Raw genomic sequence first — 27,603 nt, forward strand, 5'->3', positions numbered from 1 at the left:
GACGACAGCAGCAACGGGTCATGGAGATGTGCCCATAGATTTACAAGTATGGACCCTGCTTCTCTTCGACTCCTCGGTTTGAGATTGTAATATAGCATAGACCATACTCTTTGAACTTTTTTATAATCTCTAGTGGTGTATTCAGTTGCAAGTAGTGGCTATAATTTTAATTTGATTGGATTAATACCACAGAGAGAGAGGAGAGAGAGAGCAGCAAATAGCGCGCAGTGGCATGGTGAGAAGTTCGCACTCAACGGAACACGCGTGTCACCTGCTGAGTTTATATACCGACTCGGTTGCAAATGTTGAAGTTGTATAGTGTGTAGGCTTTGGATTACTGGAACCTACTGATTTAAAAAGTGACTTTAGGCGCAACAATACTTTGAAATAGTAAATAGGAAACACCACCTTTTTCCATCACCACTCTCTACTGCAGCCTATTCCTTAAACCTGTAGCATCTCGTCTGTTTGCGTCGGCCTAATTGTAAAAAACTATTACACCTCTCCAAACTTTCTGTTATGTGTTTCCTCTTCAGTCGATGAACGCGGAGGCGTCAACTAGTTCCCGGACGGAAAAGTCGCTCATGCGGAGTTTGGCTTCCTTCGGGATCCCTTTCATCACCAGGATCGAGCGCAGCGCCAACATCACCTTCCCCACATCCCCGGCGCCGTGAGAGCAGGGGGCCGGCGAGCTCCGCACTGCCGCGAAGATGAACATCCAAGTCCTGCCAGAACATAAGCTCTCATCAGTCGCCCCGCTGAAACGGTGCACGGAGGTGGAGAAGAGGGAGGTTGAACTGATACTGGTGAAGGACCAGAATGGGGTCCAGTACACCAGCTCGTCCATCCTCCCTCCCGCTCGTTTAAACGATGAGGGGGAGGAAGACCGGGAAACTTGGGGCAAGAAAATAGACTTTCTCTTGTCTGTTATAGGCTTCGCAGTGGACTTGGCCAATGTGTGGCGATTCCCTTACTTATGCTACAAAAATGGAGGAGGTGAGTATTTAAATCACCCAGGTTTTCTCATGTTCTTTTGGAATGATTATATTTTCATGAATGATCTGTTTTATTTACAGTATGTTAAAGTATTGTGAAACAAACTTCTTTAACCAGCATATCATTCTAATAATAGCCAGTTATTGTACTACCGTGGTACCAACCTCAATAACTATAATCCCTAAAGTGAATTAAGACTAGAGGCTTTGCTCCTGAGAAATAGGAAATACCCCATTACATGAATTACCGGTAACTCAGGTCAATGTGGTCAGGCTCTTGGTAATTAAGTATGTGCCACTGAAATGGCTTGGCATAGCCTATCACGCAGTCACATTTGTTGTTTAGAGGTACAGTAAAGCATACATGCTTGTGGAAAATACTGTAAGTGAAGCGATGGAAAATGTATAGTTACACTTGCATGCCTAGCAAATCATTAGTAATATGTGTGTTATACAGTAGTTGTTTGATGACAGCAAGGTAACCAGAAAGACTCAATAACCAAGCAAAGTTCAGCTACAGAAGTTATTGATTGCCAAAAATGACATTTACAAAACAAGAAAACATGAATCTGTAGCAGAGTGGCTGCAGCGAAAGGTTGTTCTAATTAGAAATGTTATGTTTGCTGCCTACAAGCAGGCACTCACTTGTGAAAACAGAGTTTACTGGAAAGATGGTGTGCCCTTTGGCTGCATTTCCATTCACATGGTGAAAACATGTTTATCATGTTTATCCGTTGGTGAACTGAGTGAACTATTGTGCCAATCTGAGGATGATATTAATTTGTGCTTCATAAAACAAATGCCACTGTCTTTGTCATGTCATGAACAAAATGTGCCAAATTATGATAAGACAGGCAATTCAATGTCAGTAGAATATACTTCAATGTGGGGAGCATACGTATGGACTGTTTTGTAGCTTTGTTGAAATGCGTCATGTTTCTAAAGGTCGTGGTAACACAAGCTTGTGAATGTTTTCTTTATGTTTGTGAATGTTGTCTTTACGTTATATCAGGTGCCTTTTTGATCCCATACATCCTGTTCCTGGTCATTGCCGGGATGCCCTTGTTCTACATGGAGCTAGCCTTGGGCCAGTATAACAGAGAAGGGGCCGCCACTGTCTGGAAGATCTGCCCTGTGTTTAAAGGTGAGCTGTCTCTCTCCCTTCCCCTCTCTCTCATTCTCTCTCTCTTAAAGGGGAACAATGGACATTTGTTATAAATAGATATTAATCTGGAGGCTATATAGCATGATGGAAAAAATACTGCAACCTGCTCACGCGCCCACAGATTGTTCAGACACGCCGGGAAACCGGTAGATTGCCGCATCATCATAATAAACGGCTCCTAACCCAATGGCGAAATGAATGGAGTATCGAATTTCACCTATGTTTGCAATTAAAATAAACATGCTGTCACTAAATTATAATTACTGGAAGACAAAAGAAGTCAGAAAGGTATGACACAGTTTCCCTGTCTTCTATGTGTTTATTGTTACCATAGAATAGATTCAGAAAGTGACAGCGTGTTTATTTAAATTGCAAAAGTAGTTGAAATTCGATACTCCATTCATTTCGCCATTGGGAGTCGAGAGCTGTTTACTTTACCACCTACCGGTTTCCCTGCGTGTCCGAACAATCTGTGGGCGCGTGAGTAGGTTGCAGTATTTTTCCATCACGTTCTATAGCCTCCAGAATAATATCTATTTTTATCAAATACCCATTGTTCCCCTTTAACTTCTTCCCCTCTCTCACCCCTCAACCCATCCCTCTTTCCACCTGTGCTCTTCTCTCTACCTCTCATCATCTCTCCCTTGCATTTTCATCCACCCTTTCTCTTCTTCTTTCCTTTCCCGGTCAGCATCCTTTCCCTCCGTTCACTCGCTGTTTCCAGTTTTTGTATTTTTCTATTTAAAGAGTCATCACATAGGGAAATGATCCATGACTATGCACACCTAAGGCTACAGCCTAGAAAAATCCGGCACATCTGTCTCTGATGTTAGAGTTATAGCACATCGGCTTCCGACGCTACGGTCAAACAAATGACACTTACTGCGCAATACTCTCAGACTCAACGGGCCACGCCCTTTCTGCGGATACACTCTGCAATGCATGTCCACGCATACACTCATAATGACTGCACCTTATGAGAGTGACAAGCATTCCATTCCTTGTGTGTAAGCGTCCTCTTCCTCCCCTCAGGTGTGGGCTACACGGTGATCATCATTGCCCTCTACGTGGGTTTCTATTACAACGTCATCATAGCCTGGTCTCTGTACTACCTATTCTCTTCCATGACCGGCGATCTTCCCTGGCTCACCTGCGGCAACAGCTGGAACAGCGAGAACTGCACCGAGCCCAAATTCATCAACGGCTCCCTCTTCGGCAACGGGTCGTATTCCAAGTACAAGATCACGCCGGCAGCAGAGTACTATGAGTGAGTACCTCAGAGCCTGTCCCTGAACCGCGCTTTTATTTGGGGATCCTGACCAAGTGTCACACAGGTGACCAAATGTGCCGCTGGCCCTTAAAGACCATTCTCCCTTGGAAATGAACGACCCACGGTGCCGTATATGGACTCATTTTCATTAGAGCCAAAATGCTGTGTTAAAAGTATCGGACTAAACTATTCATAAGCGTCACTTAGGCTTCACAGGGCCATTTACAAAAGCATATGAAAAGGTCCTTCACTGCCTCATCTCCTGCACGAAATAAAGATATGCAGTAGTCACAATCCCAAGTGGCTGTTCCGCAGTCAACTGGACCTTAATGCTTGTTTTTGTGTGCAGCCCCTGCAGTTCAATTCCCACGAGAGTTGAAAAAACCTAATGAGACTGAAGTGTTGAAGTCCTAAAGTGACTGTTAAACCAGATAAGATTCGTCGAGCCACGGTCTCAGTGTGGCTCGGCGTTCTTGGATCTCTGTGTTGTTGGAGGTTGATAGACTGGTGGTGATGTGGCTTATTCAGTCAAAATATCACCACAGTGTAATCACGAACAAAGGCCTCAGCTATTGAATTCAAAGTGAACGTGTTTTCTTGTGTTGGAAACCATTGCATCCCCATGTGAGGTATATATGACCTGCGCTTTTGCCGTGAAGCAGGCCGCTGCCATTGAAACATTTTGCACAGTAATCATGAACATCACAATCGAGCCATAGAAGGCGTATAAAAACCTTAGATGTTGCGTTTGAAGTTCACAGAAAAAGGAAATCCCCATCTGTTTGCACTTCAAAGAAAGGCGATTCTTCCCCCAGCCCATACTGTATGAAGATTGGCTCTGCAGCCCAGAGGAAGCCAGCTAAATGACTGGGACAATACAGCGCTCTTCCAGCCGATGTGCAAAGCGTCAAGCGCAAACAATAGGCCTACCTGCTAGGAGTGCGTCAGAGACGGCCCGTGTACAGACTGCTAGAGACCCTGTCTCCTCGCTGCGCTGATGCCTATTTATTTAATCTTCATCCCTGGATTTCCTGCTTCACTTTTCTCTCCCGCAATCCCCCAAAACTTGGAATGATATGCGATGAATAGAGGCAAATCTTCTTGTGCCAGCTTCAGCGTTAGACCGTTCTCCATAAATCTTAAAGTTTGAATAGTGCAGTTTTTACCAACCCCACTCAAAGGGCTTTGGTACATAGACGTAACGGTCTGTTGGTTACGTTACGGTTTCTCCTCAAGAAAAATGGAAACATTCAATGTCAGTTTTTAGTTGTTCTATCTGTCCTGTGGCATACCACTCTGGTTTATCGTCACCACTTTTGCAACTCGCAGTTCGTTCATGGCTAGCTAGGTTGGTTTTGGTTAATTTTGGTTGCTAGGGCTCATTGTTCGTCGTTTTGAAACTCCATAGCAACATGATAATTTTAGGAACAAAATTTTCTTTTCTTTTTCAACTTTCTTGGCGGAGTTCACTAAAATCGTTATTAAGACACTGAAATAGTAGGTATTTATCCCATATATGTTTCCCGACGATGTAACCGTTGTATAAAACTCCATAGCAACATGATAATTTTAGGAACTACCTTTCTTGGCGGAGTTCACTAAAATCGATATTAAGACACTGAAATAGTAGGTATTTATCCCATATATGTTTCCCGACGATGTAACCGTTATCGTAACCGTATAAAAGCAAAAACTCACTCGAAGTTTGTGGTATATGGCCAATATACCACAGGTTGTGCTGGTCGATGGTAGCACAACCCATGGTATATTGGCCATATACCACACCCTCTCATGAGTTATTACTTCAATAAACCACAAGCAGGCCCTGCAGGGAGTCTGGACCGGGACAGCACCCAGATCCCTCCGCACACAGGGGGATGGGCCTATCAGCAGCAGGGTTCACACCTGCCATGGGAGAACTGAGACCTAATCAACAGGTCGCTCACTTTATCCCTCCTTCTCTCTTCTTATCTCAGTTTCACAAACCCCGGTTCTTGGTTCTTAGGTGAGGAGATTCAGCCGCAGTCGAAGAGATAGAGCACTGGAGGCATTTTCCAATGAGACTTTTCTGAGACGATAGAGATGTTGGTCTTGTGGTGGTACAACTGTCAACACCAAGCCACTTAGTTTCTCTCATTACACAGTTCTCCTTCCAAAAGGTAATCACAGCCAGATATAGCAATTAATCTGCATGTTGAACTGAGATCCAGAGTGTCACTAGAGTACAGTATGTACACAAAACACACATATACGCACGCACTTTGCTTTCCCTTCCTCTCTGTTGCGCTTGTCACACAATAGCACGCAATCGATGTCTTCTCCTCAGCTGTCTGAGGATGTGCTAAGCCCTCATTTCCTCTCCTATTAGTCCTTTATTGTTGGGTTCTTTTAGCACAACTGTCCTTCGATCTCTGGAGCAGAGCCCCTCAGAGTATAGTCATTAGCGTCATGTCCCGCTCAAAGGCGGACACAGAGCAGATGTCACCTACAATGCCATCACAGGGGTTCAACACAGCCACAGACACTAATGACAGACTACACTCTTCGAACAGATGTGTTAGAGATTCAAGATTTGTTTATTTGTCACGTATAATGTACGGTGTACAGTCACAGTGAAATGTTGCTGCCGGCTCCAAGATTATGCTTGATACAGATAATCTCTAATACTCAATTCCGAATTACAAACATGTTACTACATCTGCTGTTAAAAACAACACATTTTGTGTTATATTGTCCTTAGCCAAACACACAAATGTGTTAAAATAACGCAACGTGTGTTGCTTTTAACACATCTTTTCTAAGAGTGTAGGACTCCCAGAAACCAAGCTGCTCCACCAACTATATGCAAGTCATGCCTAGCACGTAAAAATATTCGGATTGCGATTCCTATCAAGTTTCACCTGACGTTATGTTATCTATTGAGTAATGAGTTTTTGTTTAAACTGCTTCGCTTCATTGCGTGTCCTACAAAGTCATTGGGCAATGGTCTCAGTGGGGTAACAAGATTTCTGTTTTGGCGCATTTCTTATTGTGTAAGACCCCGTGACTCCAATTAGGGGGCAGATATTAGGTCCACCATTTTGAAATGAGTTGGAGACTCCTAGATATCTCCTGTTGTGGCCAGGTCATCAGTGGTCAAGAACAACATGTCTCTGAGACTGACCCTGAGATTTGTTTTTGGAAGAGGAAGATAGCTCAACAAGCTATGCCTGTAAATACTCTCTCGAAAGGCGTTAATCACATGGAGTTGAGCAAGCTCTGAACGTGACTTCTGGTGCAGTATGATGCTGACTTGGGGGGTGGGGGGGTGCACCACTTGATGAAGAGTGATTGAGCGAATGGACAATGGAGGATCCTGACCCAGTGTAGATCAGTGTAGATATCTATGGGGTTTGAGATGAGGCCAGCCAGAATCATAGGTACCTCAGGGAAAAGATGTTTCCAGTTGGATCTCCCTTCCATCCTTTGTACTAGATATCCAAGAGCTGTTGCAATTCCCCAAGAGATGAGTGAAACCTCTAGCCAAGATCTACTGCCGTTCTCTTGATAGGTGAGAGGTGACCATTTTATGGACTATTGTAATTAATTCCATATAATATCTGCAATTGTAAACAAGAGCTTTCAGTCTGAAAGTTGTATCTGAAATCGTTAGCAGTTCCAAGAGTTGCCAAAGCCAAGGCATTCAGCTCACTTAGCAGGACTCAGGACACTAGCCACAGGTCAACCCTAACCCTAACCCTAAACACTTTTCATTTGTCATAGGTTATTGACAAGCTTATGGTTTCGAAGTGTAAGAATGTAGGCCTTTGTAAATCCTTTACAAAAAATGCCACGCCATGTCCAGCCTTTTGGCTAATCACCTCTGTATTTGAAGAGTGATTTGTCTCCTATGTGTAATGTAGTATGACCATAGTTAGGATATTTGATAGAAACCTGGCACATGTTGGCAAAGAGCCCAGAATATCAGTCGATGTGGTCATTGCATGGCTTACAAATTACATGTATTTGAATCAGTACATAACTGTATGGCATAGACCACCGTACTACATAATCAACCAGGTCAGTCAACTCACAAGGTCTCTATAGATCCCATACATTTCTGACCACCTATATTAAATTTCATTTCAGGGACAGCTTGACTGGATGGATAGGCTTCATTAAGACAAATTATCAGCATAGTGTTTAAGAAGATTGCTTCGATTACACTTCAATCTTCCACAATTTATGCAGAGCACAATTAAACATAATGTGTAGTAATGTTAAAGCAATTGCTCCGATAAGATCACTTAGAAACACTTTTATTTAACATTCCGCTTTTCTTTATCTATATTTATTTATAGCATCTCACTTCTTTGCAATTAAGATCATGATGCTCTATTTCTGCATCACGCGTGGTTTGCTTTCCGCTTTAGAGAGCATAAAAAAAAAAAAAACACCAACAAAGAATCAGTGTATCGTCGTTTTGTAGTCCTGAAACACGATCAGAGTTGACGTCTGGTACTTTATGTAAACATCCCATTTATTTTTCCCATAGCATATTTGAAAAATCGCCTAAATAAGGTCTGTGTGTCACACAGGCTTTGTAGAGCTTGACGTTTGGGTTTCAGAGTTAATCTGAGAATTTTTAAGCATTAATTTTCCCCATTTACAAAGCCTGCACTGCTAACTTTCATCTTAATGTATCATGTCATATTGGCTACTGTAAGGCAGACAAGCGGAATACGCCTGGAGTACGGAGAGGCAGAACCTAAAGATTGTTGGACCAGGGCATAACAGAGATGGCTAGAGGCCAAATGGCTGCTGGTTGGTCAGCTCAGAGAAAGAAGATAACGCTGATTGTTGTTTTAGAAAAGTGTTCAGAGCAACTGGGCCAAAGGGACATGGATTGATGTTGTTTATGGGTAACGTGATATCAGATAAACTGTTGGGCCTAGAGGCTTCATCAAAGCAATGCTAGAGCTAGGCTTGCCGGGAACACACCTCTCCCTGAAGACCTCACAGCTTTTATTATTATAAGGAGATAAATCACATTTGGAACATACTGTATTTATGAGCAGCCTGGCAGCTCCTGTGGTCTCTTAAGCTTTGAGGTCTGGTCTGCTTTGAGGTCTGGTCTGCTTGCTAAGGCAAGGAGGGTTGTGTAACCCAACCAGATGTGAGCCTTCACCTTATCACTCCGTATCATCTTGTCCAAACCGTATCAGACCATCTGTGGTCAATAGGGCCGAGGAGGAGATAGAGGATGTGTTTGAGAGATATTCATCTGCAGATATAGTGCAACCCACTCTGATGAAATGAAAGTTTAGCTCTTCTGGGTCTCTTGATATCACAATGTGGACCGTGAGCACCGTTGCATTCTCCGTTTGTCTGCTCCAGTCACAGACTGTACCAATCCTCCCTTTGAGGTGAGCCCAGCGCCGGGCTGAAACTCACCTCTGACCTGGTCATAAAGCTGGATATATGGGCATAAAGCCTACTCCCTGTCAATGCAATGTTGAACCATCTACTTGGCCTTTGAAGAAAAGACCATTTGAGAGCGGCTGCAGCAGTTCTACGAAGCCTCAACGTTATTCAGCTCATGAGCACGCTGACATTTGACTCGATGACTCCCTTTGAGCTGAAGTACCCGATGTCTCCCTTTGATCAGCGGAAAGCTGATCTGCTGGACACTGAAGTAGATCTGGCTCCGTATTCCACTCTGGGCACTCGTTGAATAAACACTCAGTAGGGAACAATATTTATGTGTGTGGAAGAAAGGGACACTACATTATTTGTATCTCCCCTCGATTATTTATGTGACAGAAAGACACTAATGGGTCCCTAGAGGTTGCATGGTTGTTATTACAGTGAGACATCCTCCGATGGGTGTAAGGGAGACAGATTTGTGTGTGTGTGTGCGTCAGTGTGTGTGTGTGTGTGCGTCAGTGTGACAGAGAGAGTGCTTGACAGGAGAGAATTCATATGCACTCATATGCACTGTGACAAAGCTTGAATCCGTGACCGAGTTTGGTCATCGACATCAAGCGTGACAAAACAACATATGGAAGTCTTGTTGAGGCATTGAATGAGTCTTCTTTTGGAGCACTCCACTCGCTCCTCGGGTGTGGGCGGTGATGTTGAGTCACTCCACTCGCTCCTCGGGTGTGGGCGGTGATGTTGAGTCTGTCCCAGATGGACCATGGCCCAGTTGGATCCACCATACAAAAACTCTTTGCCCACCCATCTACCTTGGAAAATAAATAATCTATAATATTGTCACATTTTTACATTCACTGGTGTAGTGGTGACAAAAGAAGTGGGTATACTCTGACTAAAGAATACTATAGCTGTAGCAGAAATGTTAGAGTTTTTACATTAGTAGTGTTTAAATACGTGGGCATACTGTGAATAAAGTACTGTATACTCGGTATACCCCCGTATATCCTCCGCTACAACACTGACTGTGCCTATGTATATCTCTCTTTATGACAGCTTGGCTGTAAATCAGGGGGTTAAAGCATCTCTGTGTGTGTGTGTGTGTGTGTGTGTGTGTGTGTGTGTGTGTGTGTGTGTGTGTGTGTGTGTGTGTGTGTGTGTGTGTGTGTGTGCGTGTGCGTGTGTGTATTCCAGACGAGGTGTGTTGCACCTCCATGAGAGCAGGGGTATCGAGGACCTGGGCCTTCCTCGCTGGGAGCTGGTGTTGTGTCTGTTGGTGGTGGTATTCATCCTCTACTTCAGCCTGTGGAAGGGGGTCAAGTCCTCAGGAAAGGTATTGGATCGCTCAGCACACACACACACACACACACACACACACACTCACACACACCTACAGTGCAGTATATCAAGTTCATCCATTCATCCATTGGTTGTCCCTCTGTCCCTCTGTCCCGTGGTCAGGTGGTGTACGTCACGGCCACTATGCCCTATGTGGTGTTGTTCGTGTTGTTGATCCGTGGCGTCACTCTGCCAGGAGCTATGTCGGGCATCAGGGCCTACCTCAGCATCGACTTCAACCAACTCAATAACCCCAAGGTCAGACGCACACACTCGCCATATATATATATATATATATATATATATATATATATATATACACACACACACAATGTCCACACTACTCGAAATGATTGATTTTGCTGCTAGCTTTGGTGTTTTTTTGTTGTTTGTTTTTTTGCCAAGCCGAGCAACAGGTCAAAACTAGTGTTGTTCATCTGGTACAATCTCCTGTCAGTAGAAGACATCCGTTTCCCAGCTCTCTCATCCGCTCTGGTTTCTGCCTGTAGGTGTGGATCGATGCTGCCACCCAGATCTTCTACTCACTAGGAGCTGGCTTCGGGGTGCTCATCGCATTCGCCAGCTACAACAAGTTTGACAACAACTGCTACAGGTAGTATTTCTGGTGTTGTCCCTGGTGTAGTACCACAATCCTGAATAGCTTCAAGACTATTTTTCTCAAGTAGCAGAGGTAGTATAGTAGTAGTACTTTATTGATCCCTAGGGGGGAATCGCACTGTTACAGCATTAAAAGACAACAAAGTAGCACAGAGTAGTATACAAATTTACAGTAGATACAAAATATACTGAAATCCAAATGTAGGCCTACTAACTAACAAGTTCAAATGTTAGTAAAGGCATAAAGGGCCAGGGAAGTTGATGCCAATCTGCTTAGTTCTCCCTAAGGCCAGGAACTAACAGGGGTGAAGCCGGGCATGCTCTACGGTTTTAAAAATCGCAATGTCGGTGAACCCCTCACACTACGCGACCCAAGGTTTCAGTCCAACCATCTCGGACCTTACTGTGCTCACACTGTGTGATTGCTGTCAGCCACAATTGCTTGTGCTGCGACTTGTGCAGTTGTTGGAATGCATTTCAGAATTTTGTGAACCCAACTTCTAACACATTTTCATCAAAACTTGGTGTACCAGGAAGTGTAGCTCAAGGATAACTTGGATGCAATCTCTATCCATCTGTTCTCCTCTGTCACGGTAGGAAGCGGAGGAGACATCAAAAAGACAACCACGTTCCCCGTGACCGGGATGACTGGACACGAGCAGCAGCCTTTCTTTTTGCTGCCATTTTCTTTTTGCTCTGAAGCAATGTGCAGAATCCTGTCATAGCACCACTCACCCTTCACTAGCCACGACCAAAAATTTCTGACATGCCAGAAATTGGTCATGTCAAAATTTCTGACATGCCAGAAATTGGTCGGGAGGTCTTAGCCTCGTCTGTAGAACGCAGGAGCAATTAAGCCTTCTGTACACTGTACGACTGAAAAAATCTAAGATCGGGGTCCCTTCCCACTGTACGACCGGGACTCCGTCTCAAGACCATACGACCATACGACGTGTGTATTCACACTATGCGATTTGTATTCACACTATACGATTTCTGTCAGCCACGATTACGCCCACGATTCATCTTGGCTGAACTTCTACGTGATCTGCGATCTACAACGAAAATATCTGACATGCCAGATATTTTGTCGGGAGGTCGTAGCCTCGTCGTAGCAATGAATCGCAGATCGTACACCTTCTTACACTGTGCGACTTGCGATTCCGATTTTGCATACGATGAGCTCCGATTGTCTGCGACAACCCACGACCACCTTACGACCGCATAATCGTGGGTTTTATCGCACAGTGTACATGCGGCTTTAGTCTCCGGTCTTTGACTCGATTTGGACTTGCGCCGCTAGGATTTCTCTACGACTGCAATGCGGTTTAATCGGCGACAGCGAAATCGTGGTGACGTTGCGCAGTGTATCCCCATCTTAAGGGAGTGCAGGGCAGACAGATGCTAGATGCTAGCCACAGGCAGCAGATGCTAGTTGCTAGCCACAGGCAGTATGTTAGCATCCCAGCGCACCTCCTTCCAGTCAGCCTCTGATAGAGACAGCCACCAAACACTACACAGACACTAGACCCTGGGCTTATCCTGTCTAATAGGTTACAGGGGATGTGAGCGAGGCCGCCGTTGCTATCTCTGTATCAGTTTGACCTATTCGCTGCTCTTAAACACACTTAATGGAGGAGCCATTGTGTGTGTGTGTGTGTGTGTGTGTTTGTTTGTTGCTAGGTCTATTCTTAGAGTGCATTTTATCTCATTTGGTGCAACGCAGCAGCTGGTCAGTCCTACTGGTCTGTAGCGTACAGTAGTTCAGTGCTTGTTGACTTATTGGAGTCGGTCCAAGTCTTGTGGGTCTCTGCATGTTGGCTGAGCTCAGAGGAGAAGGCATGCCAGTGTGACGTATGAAGTGATTGCAGGTGCCAAACCCCTCCTCCTCCTCCCCCTCCTCCTCCTCCTCATGAGGGACCTGTGGACCAATGGCAGGTGGGATTACCATTTTGTTCCAGGGAGAGAGCAATGAACCTTAACTAGGTGAAAGGACAACGGTTTAGTTTAAGATGTGCCAGTAGTTATCATGGGAGGTTTAGGGTTCACCAGGGCTGTTCATTCTGTGTGAAAGACGACCTCACTGTTAATTAAATCCCTTTGAGTGAGTTGATTAAGCACACATGCCGTTAATTAAGGTGAAGACGCTTGCATAGGTACACTGTAAAAGTTTTATAGTCAGAGCCAGGTTGGATTAGCACGGTTACCATTGAGCCAGGTCAGATTAGCATTAGCACTGAGCCAGGTCAGATTAGCATGGTTAGTGTTGAGCTAGGTCAGATTAGCATGGTTAGTGTTGAGCCAGGTCAGATTAGCATGGTTAGTGTTGAGCTAGGTCAGATTAGTGTGTAAGAGTTGTTTTTTTATGTCTGCTGATACGCTTCTAGGGGGAAACTGTCCATCTCTGGACCACAAAGAGGGGCAGCTCAGGTCAGGGTCTCCCCTTGTTCTCTGTGCCCGGCGACCGTGGGTTGGCCACCATAGACGGTTGTGTGTGCGGTAATTGGGTCACGGTCTCCCCTTGTTCTCTGTGCCCGGCGACCGTGGCCACCGTAGTTGGTTGTGTGTGCGGTAATTGAAAATGAAAGCTCACACAGGGAGGAGAGAACACTGTCTCATTAACCTGAATTCTCCCCCCTCACCCCTCCTAGCTGAGTGTATGTGTTGGCTGGAGATTACTAGGGGGGGGGGGGGGTACTTCCTCTGGTCTGTGATCCTACTGTATAGGCCTGAGAAACGGGCCAAAACATGCTTCCAATAAAAACGTATATTTGGACTGATTAAGCTTGCCTTTAAATTGCGACATGGAGAGACAGAGTTATAGAGTAATGTTTAGTCTGTATTCATTTACTGTACTCTAGGTTTACAGTATAGGTTTTTATTGGTAACGTCCTTACCTGTGTGTGTGTGTGTGTGTGTGTGTGTGTGTGTGTCTGTGTGTGTGTGTGTGTGTGTATCTGTGTGTGTATCTGTGTGTGTGTGTGTGGGGTGGGGGGGGTTTGTGTTTGCGCCCTATAGGGACGCTCTCCTGACCAGTACAGTGAACTGCGTCACCAGCTTTTTCTCAGGGTTCGCCATTTTCTCTGTGCTGGGATACATGGCTGACAAACATGGCGTCAGAATAGAAGATGTAGCTACCGAAGGTCAGTAACACACACACACATGCACATACGCGCGCACACACACATGCACACACACATACGCGCGCACACACACATGCATACACACGCACGCACGCACATACATACACAAACATACACACACACACACACATACATAAACACACACACACACCAGTAACACACACACATGCACATACGCACGCACACACACACAAACACGCACGCACATACATACATATATACACACACATCCAGCACACACAAACAGCCATGTTTGACACAATTTTTTTAAGAAAAACCTTTCCAAAAACCATATTGACATGGACAACAGAGGGAAGACTAGCAGCTATACAGAATTGGATTTGGGAAATGTCCCTTCTCTCTTTTTTTGTCTGGACTTTCCTTCTCTGTAGTGTGCGTTCTCCTCCTATCCTCACTTCTCCCACTTCCTTAACGTTGCCATACATCTCTCATCATGTCTCTTCACATCACCACTCTTCTACTAATCTCGCCACATTTTTCTACCCCTCTTTGAGTGTCCTTCTTTCCCGTGGCTCCATATTCTTTTCTCCAAGCTTAACTGATAAGGTCAGGTAAGAGTAGCAGTGATCACATCCATCCTGTCTTTAGGCCAGGTGCAGTACGAAAAACATGCGAATCGTGGAGGAAATGGATATCCGCACACTGGATTATAGCTCCAAATACTTTATTCAATTAGCAACGTTTCGGTGGAAACTTTGCTAATTGAATAAAGTATTGGGAGCTGTAATCCAGTGTGTAGATATCCGTTTCCTCCAAGGTCAGGTAGTGGGCAAGCAGTATTGAAACTGTATTATCTCATTATATTATCCAATAATATATGTTTTATAGGTTGTATATGTTACATCGTGTGTTTCATCATACTCAATTTTCTTTATTTGTTGTTGTGGTTGTTGTTGTTGTTGTTGTTGTTGGTGTGTGTGTGTCCTGTGTGCCTGTGTGTGTGAGTACAGGAGCAGGACTGGTGTTTATCATCTATCCGGAGGCCATCTCCACGCTACCTGGCTCCACGTTCTGGGCCATTGTGTTCTTCATCATGCTGCTGACACTGGGCATTGATAGCTCGGTGAGCATCCAGGGTCAAAACAGGGGGTGAGGTCTCCAGAATAACCCCAAAGCGTGGAAAAAGTGGAAAATGGCTTTCACCGCAGAGTTAGACTTTCGCTCTGGGAACCCTCTCAGAGATTGACATTTTCCCTAATGGTGTCCCTGTTTGAGTACCCTTTGTATTGTAAAGATGAGTGTCGAACTAGTATAGCTACACTTGTGCCAAAGAGCTTCTGTCACAGAGAAGACACTGTGGTTTTGGTGCTTTGTGTATCTATATGCTACTAAGGCATGTAAACACCCGTGTGTGTGTGTGTGTGTGTACGTGTGTGTGTACGTGTGTGTGTGCGTGTGTGTGTGTGTGTGTGTGTGTGTGTGTGTGTGTACGTGTGACCTTCCAGATGGGTGGCATGGAGGCAGTCATCACCGGCCTCACTGACGACTTCAAAATCCTCAAGAGAAACAGGAAACTGTTCACCTTTTGCACCGCCTTCGGCACCTTCCTGGTCGCCTTGTTCTGCGTCACTAGCGTGAGCCTCGTCCTATGCTGGCCATATCTTCTAAAGTCAAACAGAAGATAGATAACTGTAGCTGAATAGCTGTAGCTGATGACAGTATCAGCTTACTTATTAAAAGCGTTCTCTCACTGAGAAAACCATTTTGCAGCCATAAAACTGACCATGTTCTAATGATGATGTATAACAGAGTTTCTGTCATTCTATAGGGTAGGAGCAATCATTATGACCCTGGTATGTGAAAAAGAGAAGTGCTCTTAAAAGTGTTCTCTCACTGAGAAAAGCATTTTGCAGCCATAAATAACGTATGTCTCCAAAAGTGAATATAAGCTTCATGCTCAAAAGAGGCCATGTTTTAATGGTAATGTATATATGTTGTAATGATGATTTACATACTTCCTGTCATTATACAGGGTAGAGGCTAGAGGTGTGACCCTAGCACATGGAAAGTGGAAATGCTCTTAATGTCCGTTCCCTATGCATCCCACTCATTCCCTATGTCATCTATGAAGTGCTTTACATTGTTTGCTCAGTCAATATAAACTGAAGTGAATTAGATGGCCGGCAGAGCCTAGTCACAGGAAATTCACATGCTTTTGTTTAGATAATATTGATAAAGAAACCTTGAGAGTATGTAACTTTCCAGAAACTTTCTGTTTCTGAGAAGTGTTGGTTTCTGAGAAAAGACAGAGAATACTAGTCCTATGGGCCCCAGACAAGGGGAAGGCGAGCAGCTTGTTTATAGAACAGGCATATAGAGATGGCTGTTGCTTATGGTAATGTCTTTACATTAGACCCCCCCCCCTCCTCTCTCTCTCTCTCTCTCTCTCTCTCTGTCTCTGTCCTCTCTCCTTTCTCTCTGCAGGGAGGCATCTATGTCTTCACTCTGCTAGACTCGTATGCAGCAGGAACCTCCATACTGTTTGCCGTGCTGATCGAGGCCATAGGCGTGTCCTGGTTTTACGGTAAGTTTCCCTCCAGCGGTTAGCTAAGCAGAGCTCTCAACACCGCGTTACAGCTGACGAGATACAGCAGCGCCGTGTGTAGGATTATCCAGACAGCTTTGAACGTCTTAAACCTCTCTTGCCTCTTGCCCATGTCCACAGGTTCCTTTACCTACAGCATTAGTGCCAGGTCCAATAGTAGTTGTATAATTGATTTGGCAGCAGTAAAACACAAGACTCACACACACACACAAACACATAAACACTATTTACAAAGCATGAGCATTGAGTAAATTACAGTAAATCACATGCAGAGCACTGGAGGGCCCCCCCCCCCCACTCCCACCCTAACCCACTGTGTCTCCAGCTGCTCTCCCCTGGTCTCCTACCCCCACCCCTTGGTCTCTCCTAACCCCTCCAGCTGATCTCCGGCTGTTCTCTCCTAACTCCTCCAGCTGCCCTCCCCTGGTTTCTCCTAACCCCCCTGGCCCCTGACATCTTCTGTCCCGGGCCCCGCAGCTACTGCTGACATTAGAGCACAGCCACAGCCTCCCTGTCACCAGCCCCCCACCCCCCAACCCCCGTCTGTCTGCCCACCATCCCCGCCACACCAACCACATGACTGATAATGTACAGAGAACTTGCTTATTACAAGCAAACATGCTACATATAACCGTCATTGTACACGGCCTGAGAGCAGAAGTCTTCGAGGCCCCTGCCATGACTTTCTGCGTGTCTGTCCCCCCCCCCACCCTCCAGGCGTGGACCGATTCAGCGAGGATATTGAGCGCATGATGGGCTTCAAACCCGGTCTTTACTGGAGGCTGTGCTGGAAGTTTGTCAGCCCAACCTTCCTGCTGGTGAGTGGGGGGGGGTGTACGCAGCTCTGGATCGGCAGGGGTGAGGGTGGGAGAGCCAATTGGATCCTAATGTTCCTATTAGCATAGATTATCTAATCTATGATGCTGCCATCTAGTTTTCCTCTTGTTCTCTTGCCAGTGGTTTATATGATAATGAATTCACGTCACATGCACTTCTCATGACTTCCTAGCGCATGATGGGAATCCTCTGGATTCTGGGAGCTCTGGAGCAGCATAAGCCTTTAATTGAGGTCAAACATGGCAAACACTTCTGTCAATGAAATCCAGATGCGGATTTGTAGATACAAGGAAAATCGTCAGGGAACTTGTTCAGGGGAAACATTCCTTCTTCCTCGGTGATCTTTATCGACTGTACCCATCTAAAGTAAGTAATCGTCCCCATGGAAAATGCACAAGGCAAGCATGATTTTTATCGGTTTATTGACAGCTTAGTATTTTATTATTGGCTTAGTAGTTATATTTCCCTTAAGCCTAAGCCAAATAGGAAAGCTGCACAAAACTCTCAGCTCAGTGGGTTAACTAGTGTCAAGCAATGGACACAGGTTCAATCAGGGGCGTCATGCAACCAAGTGCGGTCGCAGTGTGCGCAAAACTTTTGTTTTTTTTGTGTGCATTTTTGCAGTTTAAAATCAGGACACAGCACACTACCAGTTGCCACTCAAGCGGTGTGAAATTAAACTTACCGGTAGCGTTCTTTCAAGGACTTTCAAAATAAAAGTAAGGGAAAACAAATCTACTTTTCACTCACTTGGCATTGGTCCGAATGATATACTGTATTCTGAAGTATGAAGTATATTTAATCTGATATACTGAATAGCCTAATATTTGAAGGACCTGTTTATCAGTTAAGGACAACCTTAATCTAAATGTATGCAAGCAGACCATGAAAACGTATTTATCTGAGATGAGGCGAGGGGGGGCTTCCAGGTCCAGTGTTCATTTGGAAGAAACCAAATCCAGCGGGAAAGAGGGTGTTTGGCTTTTCGAAAGAGGTTATGGTGGCTTTTCGAGGTGGTCTATGACATAATTAAAATAATACATTCAGCTCAGTAGAGAAAATAATCATAGCTCCGCATTGTAAAATGTAATGGTAAACAAACAATAGCAGAAATGTAAAAAATAAAAAAATAAAAAACACCCCCAAATCTGAGTTCTATAGGCAACCTTGACGCTTCTGGGTTCAATACTGGTCAACTGACTGCTGGTGGACAAGTTTCAGAGAGACACGCAGCTCGCTGGCTTAAGCATGGATGGCATTTGGTGAGGACATATAGAGTGCCGTTGAAGCTCTTGGTATTCACTGGGGGACACCTGACCTCTCTGTGATGTCTAACAGGTAGTGATGCGAGCTGCTCTCTGGGGACAGAGGTGGAGGTTCGCTCACCATCTAACCTACAGAAGGTGGATAAGGCTACTTACTGGAAAGTCCATTACAGTCTCCCAGCACAGAGGAAATCTAAAACTCAACTCAGTTTCACATAATGCAATGTTAGGAAAATGAACAAAATCAGAACAGGTTCACAGAAAGGCTGGGCTTTTGAAATCTCCATGGAACCATCTCAACCTTGACCTTTCTCGTTCTTTCATTCTTTCTCTCTTTCTCTCTCTCTCTCGCTCCTCAGTTTGTGGTGATCGCCAGTATCGTGAGCTCCACGGGCATGCGTTACGATGATTACGTCTTCCCCCAGTGGTCCAACGTGGTTGGCTGGATGGTGGCCATGTCCTCCATGGGCTTTGTCCCAGCCTACGCCATCTATAAGTTCTGCAGTGTGTCAGGCACATTCAAACAGGTCAGTCCTCAAAGACGATCGGTGGATTTGTTTTTTGTTTTTCATGGCATAACGACTATTTCCCGTCAGTGCTGGAATGTGGCTTGATTTAAAGTCGAGGCGCAAAAACTGCCCCTTGATGTCTAGTGTTTCCTGGTTGGTATTTGGTTCTAGAGGGACACGTCCATGATATCTGGCGGGTTCCAAGCTTAAAGAAAGGCTATGATCCTAATCATCAAAGCCGAGGAATGTTTCTTTTCTTGCCCATTAGTAAACAGTGTTACTGTACTGTACCTTGTGCCCTCTCCAGCACCCCCACCCCCCTCCCCTGGCATTTCCTGCCAGAGTACAGTACCCTCTCAAGCCCCCAATGACTCATCCTCTTCCTCCAGATGAGGTTCAGACCAAGTATGGTATACTGGAGGAGGGGCTCGATCTCACACAGTCATTAAAACCTTAAACAGATACACCCAGTCCAGCCTGATCAGAATCAGCCCGGTGCTCGACACGGTCCCGGTCTAGACGCCCTCCCTGTTTGGGTGGATCAATAGAATTAAACGGGTGACTGATAAAAGAATGTGCATAACGTAGACGAGCTGTGTGACGCCGCTGTCTGTTGGGTTTCAGAGGATAGCCTACTGCATCACACCCGAACATGAACACCACCTAGTGGCTGAAGGAAACATCAGGCAATTCACGGTAAGGGTTCTGTTAACCTTATTTACAGGCTGAAAGTGATGGAACAGTAGTGTCTGAACTGGGATTGAAGTGTGTGTGTGTGTGTTGGGGGGGGGGGGGGGGGGCGCATGTGTGTGTGTGTGTGTGTATTGCATGTTGAGAATCATCCATCCATCAAAATGAACTTTTTGTCTTTGGACATGATGTCTTATTTATTCTCTGGATGTCTTTTACATTTTTGCACTGCAGATGATGCACTTCAATTTCGTTGTTGTGGAAATGACAATGACAATAAAGAATCTAACTAACTAACTTTCCCCAATTTCCCGTTTAAATGTCAGCTCAAGCACTGGCTGGCCATCTGATGGCAGACACTGACATTCCTCACTATCCAAAATTCCGGGGTGTTGGAGCCAATCAGACAGCAGCCTTTTCTGCCCACGAGCCTCAGTAGGAGGCTGGATCGGGAGAATCCCAGGCTCCAGTCTCATTCACCTCTGACTGACACTGCTCACCCCACCACTGCCTTTGTGTCCTTTGCTTTAAACGTTTGATGATGTTGTTTTTATTTTTACACAATTTTTTCCACATTCAGCTTGTAAGCTGGAGACTCTCCATACAGACAATATGGGGGGATTTTCTTCATGGATATTTGTATTGCTTTTCATGTAATTGTGTGTTATTATATCATTATGATTATTGTAAGCTGTGCAGTGTTTAATGTCGACAGAACAGGTTAGAAAAACCAAGACAAAAAAATACCAAATTTCCACTGCTCTCATGTGTAGTGCAGGCTCGGGGAGGCAAACATGGCTTTTTGTCTTTTGATATTTTTATTATAAGACCCTCAATCTTCAAGGTGAATGAAACATGGGAAGAAATCTAAGTTTTCTACGCCCAGTAGAAACGTTAAGTAATTCTTGAGAGGAAAGTGCATTCTATTAAAATAGCAGCTTAACTGTGGCAGTGCCTTATCAAGCAGGACACTTCAGAACCTCTTCATGGTTTTTCCCGCCACCCTCATCGTACAGAGAGCTTCTTGCCACTGAGGAAGCCTCTCCGTCAGATTGCAGCTTGTGGATGACATCCCCACAGGAATACAAACATAGGCTATTAATGCAGCTGGAATGATTCTCCTTCGATCTTCAGCTTAGCTAGCTCTAGGTTGATAAGGGTCATGCTCATGAGCTTGCAACACATACCTGAAAGCAGATGTGAAGACTTGTTCACCTGCATCACAGAAAAGGGAACAATTTGTGTTTAAACTGTCTTTTTTGCAGATGTGGTCATTCCAAAGCTCTACTGCCTACAACACATTAGCTCAGCTCATAACTCAGCTTCAGGGACAGTAGTTTTCATGTCATGACTCCTACACTTATCTGTACAAGCTGCTGTGCCAATGTTCCATAATAATTCCATCTTTTTCTCTTCAGAGAACCCCAATGGGAGGTTTTGGTTGTAAGAAAACCAAAGCCTCCATCGCCAAGAGAGCAGTTCTTATCTCAATTATATGTTTAGTGGTCTATGGTTTAGTGTTCTATGAACTGGTAAGCAGGGAATGACGAATTACTGTTTTGATTGTTGGCCAAGGAAGAAAGAACTTGACTATAGTTCTATAACGGGAAGGTTCAATAAAGCAAATTACTTTTCATTACATGTTTATTAAGTTGTAAAGTTTTCTGTCTTATTGCACCTTTCCAATGTTTTGTTATACACTATGGTCCATGTTTGTTAGGAAAACCATTAGATTCTCCTCAAATGAGTGTAAGTGTGTTGGGGTTTTGTACGGTATGTGTGTTCATATGTGTGGAGGGGTGACAAGTGTCTTTCCTTTTCAAATGCCTTAGTTCTGGTATAATGATTGTTACAGTATGTTAAATGCATGACTGTTTCTTATATGTTACATTGTCCTCTGCTGAAGCGTATTTTAGCAAACTGATCTTGATTTTCAGAAGATTTACCACCAAGGAAGTGCCAAAATGTTCCCCTTCAAACGTGTCTTTGTTTGTTTTGGTATGTCTCTATTTATTGGAATTGCGTTGATTTTGAATTTGAACCTTATATCGTAAAACACCATTACTGGCTGGAAGAAAGCCACACATAGAAATTCAATAGTATGTGGAAATATAGAATATGAAAAATATATTATTATTATATATTCTTTTGTTATATATCTAATCTTGTATTTATCAAATTGTTTATAACAAAACGTGAATGTAAAGTATTTTAAACGTAACTGTCAACTGTTATATCATGGTGTTTGATGTAGGTAAGATGAACTATTTACAGATATATTCTTCAGTATAACCTGGGGCAACTTTGCCACGTGAATGTAGACAAACAAGCCCTGGCTTTCCTGAACTATGTTTACACAATACTGTGTACAATACAAATGTCCAGTTGAACGTGAGTGATGAATATCTATGAAGAAGTCAAAATATGCACACTATTATAATAAAGAGATTCTTCTACACACACGGTTTGGGGGAATGTGCAGTGTTTATTTACTGTTGGCCGTTTGAGGGACGAGAGTGAGCCAGTAGGAGCCAGGTACAGAAAGATATGCTGCAGTCAGGGTGGAATGGGTTAAGGGTATTTTCCTCATGACAACCCCCACCGAGAAGTCTCTTCTCTCCAAAGTCCATGGCAGTAAACCAGGAACAGTTTCAGGCTTCACTGTTCTGAAGGCTGCACACAACCTGCCTCCTGGAGTCTCTGTTGAGAAGTATGGGAATTATGTTGTTTATGTTTGTTACATCACAGTACATTACAGCCATTTTGAATTCTTACAGGCATAAAACACTATAATAGTGTAATAGGAAGAAGCTCATAGTTAAAGCGGTGTGGAAGGACGCTGTAAATCATTCACGTTATGAGGAACGATGCGGCCATCTTGCATTCACGTACTTCAAATTGAGAGCTGTATAATTTGAAAGCATAATTTTTTTCCAGCATCCCATAAGTGATATTAACACAAAAATAGCCGATTGGTATGCACAGCTCTACAGCGCTGTACTTTACCGTACAACCAGCAACCAAGTACTATAGCTGCTGTTACACTGCATTTAATCAGCTTTCCTTTAACAGAATTCTGTTTTCCTGCTGAGTGAGGGCTTCTGGTTGTAGCTGACTGGGCCATTCTACTCCCCCGCCACCCTGGTCTTTGTGTGCACTCCGTGCCCATTTCACACACTGGTGGCATGACCTGTCAATGTGCCCACTGCCAAACCCTCTGCTGACGTGCACGGCGCTCTCTATAACCCTTGTCTCCTCTATTCACCTACTGTGTATTATTTCAACGGCCTCGTACTGTACATACTGTACACCCTCATCTTTATGACTCTCTAGAATCGTCTCTGTATGCCTGGTCCAACTTGTTCTGTGAACATTTAAGAACATTCACATTGTAAGACAACTATTGACAAGTGCAGCACCTTATATCGCTTACTGTCAATGAGTCTGTAAAGTGTCTGATGTGTGGTTTTCATTCTCGAAGCAATCGTTCAGCTCAATGGAGTGCAACGACTCAGAACCTGTCCAGCGAAGCTAACGTGATTACCTTGGAGTTGGCCACCAAGTTGTCTGATAATACACATTTCTGGAGCTCTTCCCTGTGAGCCATTGTGCACATCTATCTAGCAGACCTGCACAGTCCATTTGAACAGCTAATTGCACCACACACCCACCGAGAATTCAAGCCAGGGGCATTTTAGTCCATTTTGCTCTTGCTAATTCATTGACCAAATTAGGTCTATTCTACAGTGACCTGTGTTCAATCATATAAGAGCTGTTTGCGTCTGATATGGGACTGACGTAGGCCATGTTTCTGGCCTTTCTCAGAGGCACCTACCTACTGATTAGAGGGAAGCCCAGAAGTGGTGTTATTAGAGGGCTTGTCAAGAGGCAGGTCTGAGGTCACTGCCTGTAATTTCAACTACTTTTCCAGGATGGAGGGAACCATGAAACAAGGTCAGAGAGAGAGACATGAAGAGAAAGAGAGACAGTGTGAGAGAGTGACAGAGAGAGTGAAAGACAGTAGTCCTATGTGATAATGGCCCTCTGCAGTCTAGATTAAAGTTCCTCTTCAGTGAATGGAAGTAATGTTCTGGGATGTGACAGCCAGTACTTGAAGCCCACTCCACCTGGAAATGCCCAGTAACGCCTAACTATGATTGGTAGAGTTCAACCATAATAAGCCTCTCCCCTCATCTTTATCTAGGGGCATGTTAATCATTCTCCAAATAGGACTGGAATGAGACTGCCAGATGTAAAAGAGATCACCACCTTGGCATGGCAGAGTGAACCTAATCAAAGACAGAGGAAATAACAGCTAAACTGACAGACATGACATGTGACAGATCAGGTTGTGTCAGATGTAATCGATGGATGTGTGGAAGCATGCTATGCTCCCATGTGCAGACCACCCTGGGTCCGGTAGAAATCCCTGTGATTGCTGTAGCAATAATAACTAAACCCCCAGATAGCAAGCGGATCTGGGCCATATATGGGCCGGAACTAAGCCACAAGGGCCAGATCTGGCCTATATATGGCCCAGATCCGCTTGCTATCTGGGCCGGTCTTCCTTTCTCCTCCCTAGTGTCTCTCCCACTTGAAACAGGTCCTGTGGATACTCCCCTGTCTCCCACCCTGCAAAGACCCTTTGACTGCTGCAAAGGCCCCCTGCCATCCTCGTGTCCAGCTCTATCCCTCTATGTGTCTCCAGCTGTCTCTATCAAGTCACCTAGCCCCTCCCCTTTTTTTCACTCTTGGCTCTCTGCTTTTTGTCTCCTCATTTCAGCTTAGCAGCTATACTTAGTTTACTCTATATTCATTAGGAGCCCGTGCTTATTGTGCCTTATTAAATTATACGGTTAAATATCCTATTATGGACTGCAGGGATAACTAACACATGGCCTACCATGTAGGCAACATCTCTGTAACTATCTATCCTACTGATAGTCATGCCTCTCTTATGAAGTATTTAGCCCATGTTTAGTGCTCTGTAAATGTTCCTAGCCAATAGACATTTTCCAGGAGCTTGCTAGATCGCCTCGTTGAGAGGCGTTGTTACGCAGTGGGTCTCCTGGAGGAGGATGACGAGGGCCTTGGTGGTGCAGGCCAGGTGTTCGATGACGTCGATCTTACTGGGGGTGAGCCCTTTGGTGTTCAGCTGCAGAATTCTGGGTTGGGAGCCTACCCTCCCCGCCTGACAGCCGAACACCAGCCCGGGGTGGTGGCCCTCAGGCAGACTTTGCTTGGCTTGCAGTGGTTAATCGCAGCTACTGACGGGGGGCACCACGAGAAGGTGTCTGCCTCGCCCTTGGGTGAACTGTTTTTTTGCTTCCCTCTTTGCTTCCCTCTGGAAAATGTAGGGGTAGGATCTATGTCCATCCCCCCCCATTGGTAAATGGTAAATGCTCTCTGTAAAGTGCATTGTGTTACCTCTGTGTATGAAATACGCTATACAAATAAAGTTTGATTTGATTTGAAGTGACCCGCCCCCAATCCCCCCACGCCTCCTTGTCTCCCTCAGAGATGAGTCCGTTGAGGGTGGTGTCTTCTGCAAACTTGAGTAGCTTGACAGACTGGTGGCTGGAGGTGCAGCTGTTTGTGTACAGGGAGAAGAGTATCAATCAATCAATCAATCAATCAATCAAAGCTTTATTTGTATAGCGCATTTCATACCCAGAGGCAACACAATGCGCTTTACAGAGAACAAGGAAGGTGGGCATACGTCCCACCTCTACATATTCCAGAGGGAAGCAAAAAAGTAGTGGGGAAAGGAGACAGCCCTGGGGGGAGCTGGTGCTGACAGACATGGAGTCAGGAATGTTTTTTCCCAGCTTCACGTGCTGTTTCCTGTTACATTACATTCAATTATAGTCATTCAGCAGACAATTTTATCCAAAGTGACTTACAATAATTGCATTTAGCATAGGTAGTCAGTATACCACTACTCGCCAGAACTTCACAAGTGCATCTCCTTTCTAAACAAGTGACTATAGACCATAATCTAGTGCTGAAGTCAAAGTGCATGAGCAGCAAAATACAAATACAATAGATGCTTGAGAGGAAGGATCGGGGCCAGGACAGAAAAGAACTGTGACCAGGTCTATTGACCACAGGGACCTCGGAGTGACCAATCGTGTTGAGGTAGCAGAGTGTAGCGGTCAGACAGTGGTGTAGGGCTTGACCATGGTGTGGAGGTAGGAGGGAACTGTTCCTTTTATTGCCATGAAGAAGAAGAAATCTTTATTCGTCACACACACACACACACAGCACACCCCAACACATGGGTGACACATGGCAACATACACGCTCAGGGCATTCAGGGCCGCCAATTAAATGCCTTTCCTGCTCTTAACCCAGCCCGTCGTCTTCCCCCAAGGGCAGCTGGGAGCAGACAGTAGGCAGCACGCATGAGCCATGCCCGGGGAACCAATCCAAGTGCTTCTGTCCTCGTTCTGTTCTTCGTTAGGGTTGGACAGCGTTAGCAATCTGTTTTTCTGCATGTTTTTCGTATTGGGTTCTTTATGGGGGAAACCCTTGCGAACATGAGAAAAACATGCAAACTCCTCACAGAAAGGCCAGGGAGATTACCTGAGTACCTGACAACCCAGGGGAGAACATCCCCAGTGTCGTCCCAAGCAGGAAACGAACCCAGGACCTTCTTGCTGTGAGGCGACAAAACCGAATCAAACTTTATTTATATAGCACATTTCATACACAGATACAACACAATGCGCTTTAAAGAGAAAAAAAGGGGGGGGGGCGGGGGGAAGCAAAAAATAGTTCACCCATTTGAGCCAATATAGGAGATTTGTAAAAATTCCCCCCTGACCTCTCTCAACGAGACAATCAAGCAAGCTCCTGGAAAATGTTTAATTGGATTAGCTAAAGGTAACATGGGGATAGTGCCTCTCTCTCTCCCTCCTACCTTCTAACCAGGTCCAGTGGACCTGCCGCCCGCAGACCACCATGAGTCCGATAGATACCCCTGTGTCAGCTGTGGTTGTCATAGTATTTAGTACACACACACACACACACACACGTACACACAGACACACATCAGTCCACATCCGGCTTAGGCCTGGACCTGATGCTCTTAGCCTTTCTTGCTCTGAAAATTTAATTTAATGTAATTTATTGCTCTATAAATGTTCTTAGCCATTAAACAAATATATTCCAGGAGCCTGCTCCAGGTTGCCTGTTTTAAATATCTGTGTGGTTTTTATGACTCTGTGTGCTACAAACCCTGTTCTGCCTTCCCTCTCCCTAGTGCCTCTCTCTCTCCCTCCTATCTTCTAACCAGGTCAAGTGGATGCCCCACTGTCACCAGCAGACCTCCCGGAGTCCGATAGATACCCCCATGTCTGCTGTGGATGTCGTAGCATTTAGTTAACACACACACACACGTACACACAGACATACACCAGCCCACTTCCGGCTTTAGGCCTGGGCCATAGCAAACACACACCAGTATTTACCATGTCTCTCCTATGATGCTTTTTTAGCCTCTCTTACTCTGAAATGTAATTTAATGTAATGTATTGCTTTATAAATGTTCTTAGCCGGTAGACAAACATACTCCTGGAGCTTGCTCGATCGCCTTGTTGAGAGGGGTCAGGGAAGAATTTTTACAGCTCACTTATCTGGCCCCCGGGTGATTACTGTTTTTTTGCTTCCCTTTGGAATATGTAGAGAGTGGGTCGTAGCCCACCTCCCTTGTTCTCTGTAAAGCGCATTGTGTTGCCTCTGGGTATGAAATGCGCTATACAAATAAAGCTTTGATTGATTGATTGATTGA

The 27,603-nt window shown here is 44.8% G+C and overlaps 1 protein-coding gene across 1 annotated transcript; it reads left to right on the plus strand.

Moving 5' to 3' along the window:
- Positions 1-710: 710 nt before the first annotated feature.
- On the plus strand, positions 711-20,376 carry slc6a2 (solute carrier family 6 member 2; the record flags this gene model as incomplete). Its single annotated transcript, XM_084437502.1, has 14 exons — positions 711-996; positions 2,008-2,139; positions 3,193-3,427; positions 10,040-10,178; positions 10,307-10,441; positions 10,693-10,796; positions 13,820-13,944; positions 14,916-15,028; positions 15,411-15,539; positions 16,390-16,489; positions 17,228-17,328; positions 18,972-19,139; positions 19,746-19,817; positions 20,138-20,376. The coding sequence occupies 14 exons, from the start codon at positions 711-713 to the stop codon at positions 20,159-20,161; spliced, it is 1,863 nt and encodes a 620-aa protein (XP_084293628.1). The 3' UTR covers positions 20,162-20,376.
- Between the last annotated feature and the right edge of the window lie 7,227 nt (positions 20,377-27,603).

This window comes from Borostomias antarcticus (assembly GCF_949987555.1).
Source record: "Borostomias antarcticus genome assembly, chromosome: 4".
Lineage (NCBI taxonomy): Eukaryota > Metazoa > Chordata > Actinopteri > Stomiiformes > Stomiidae > Borostomias > Borostomias antarcticus.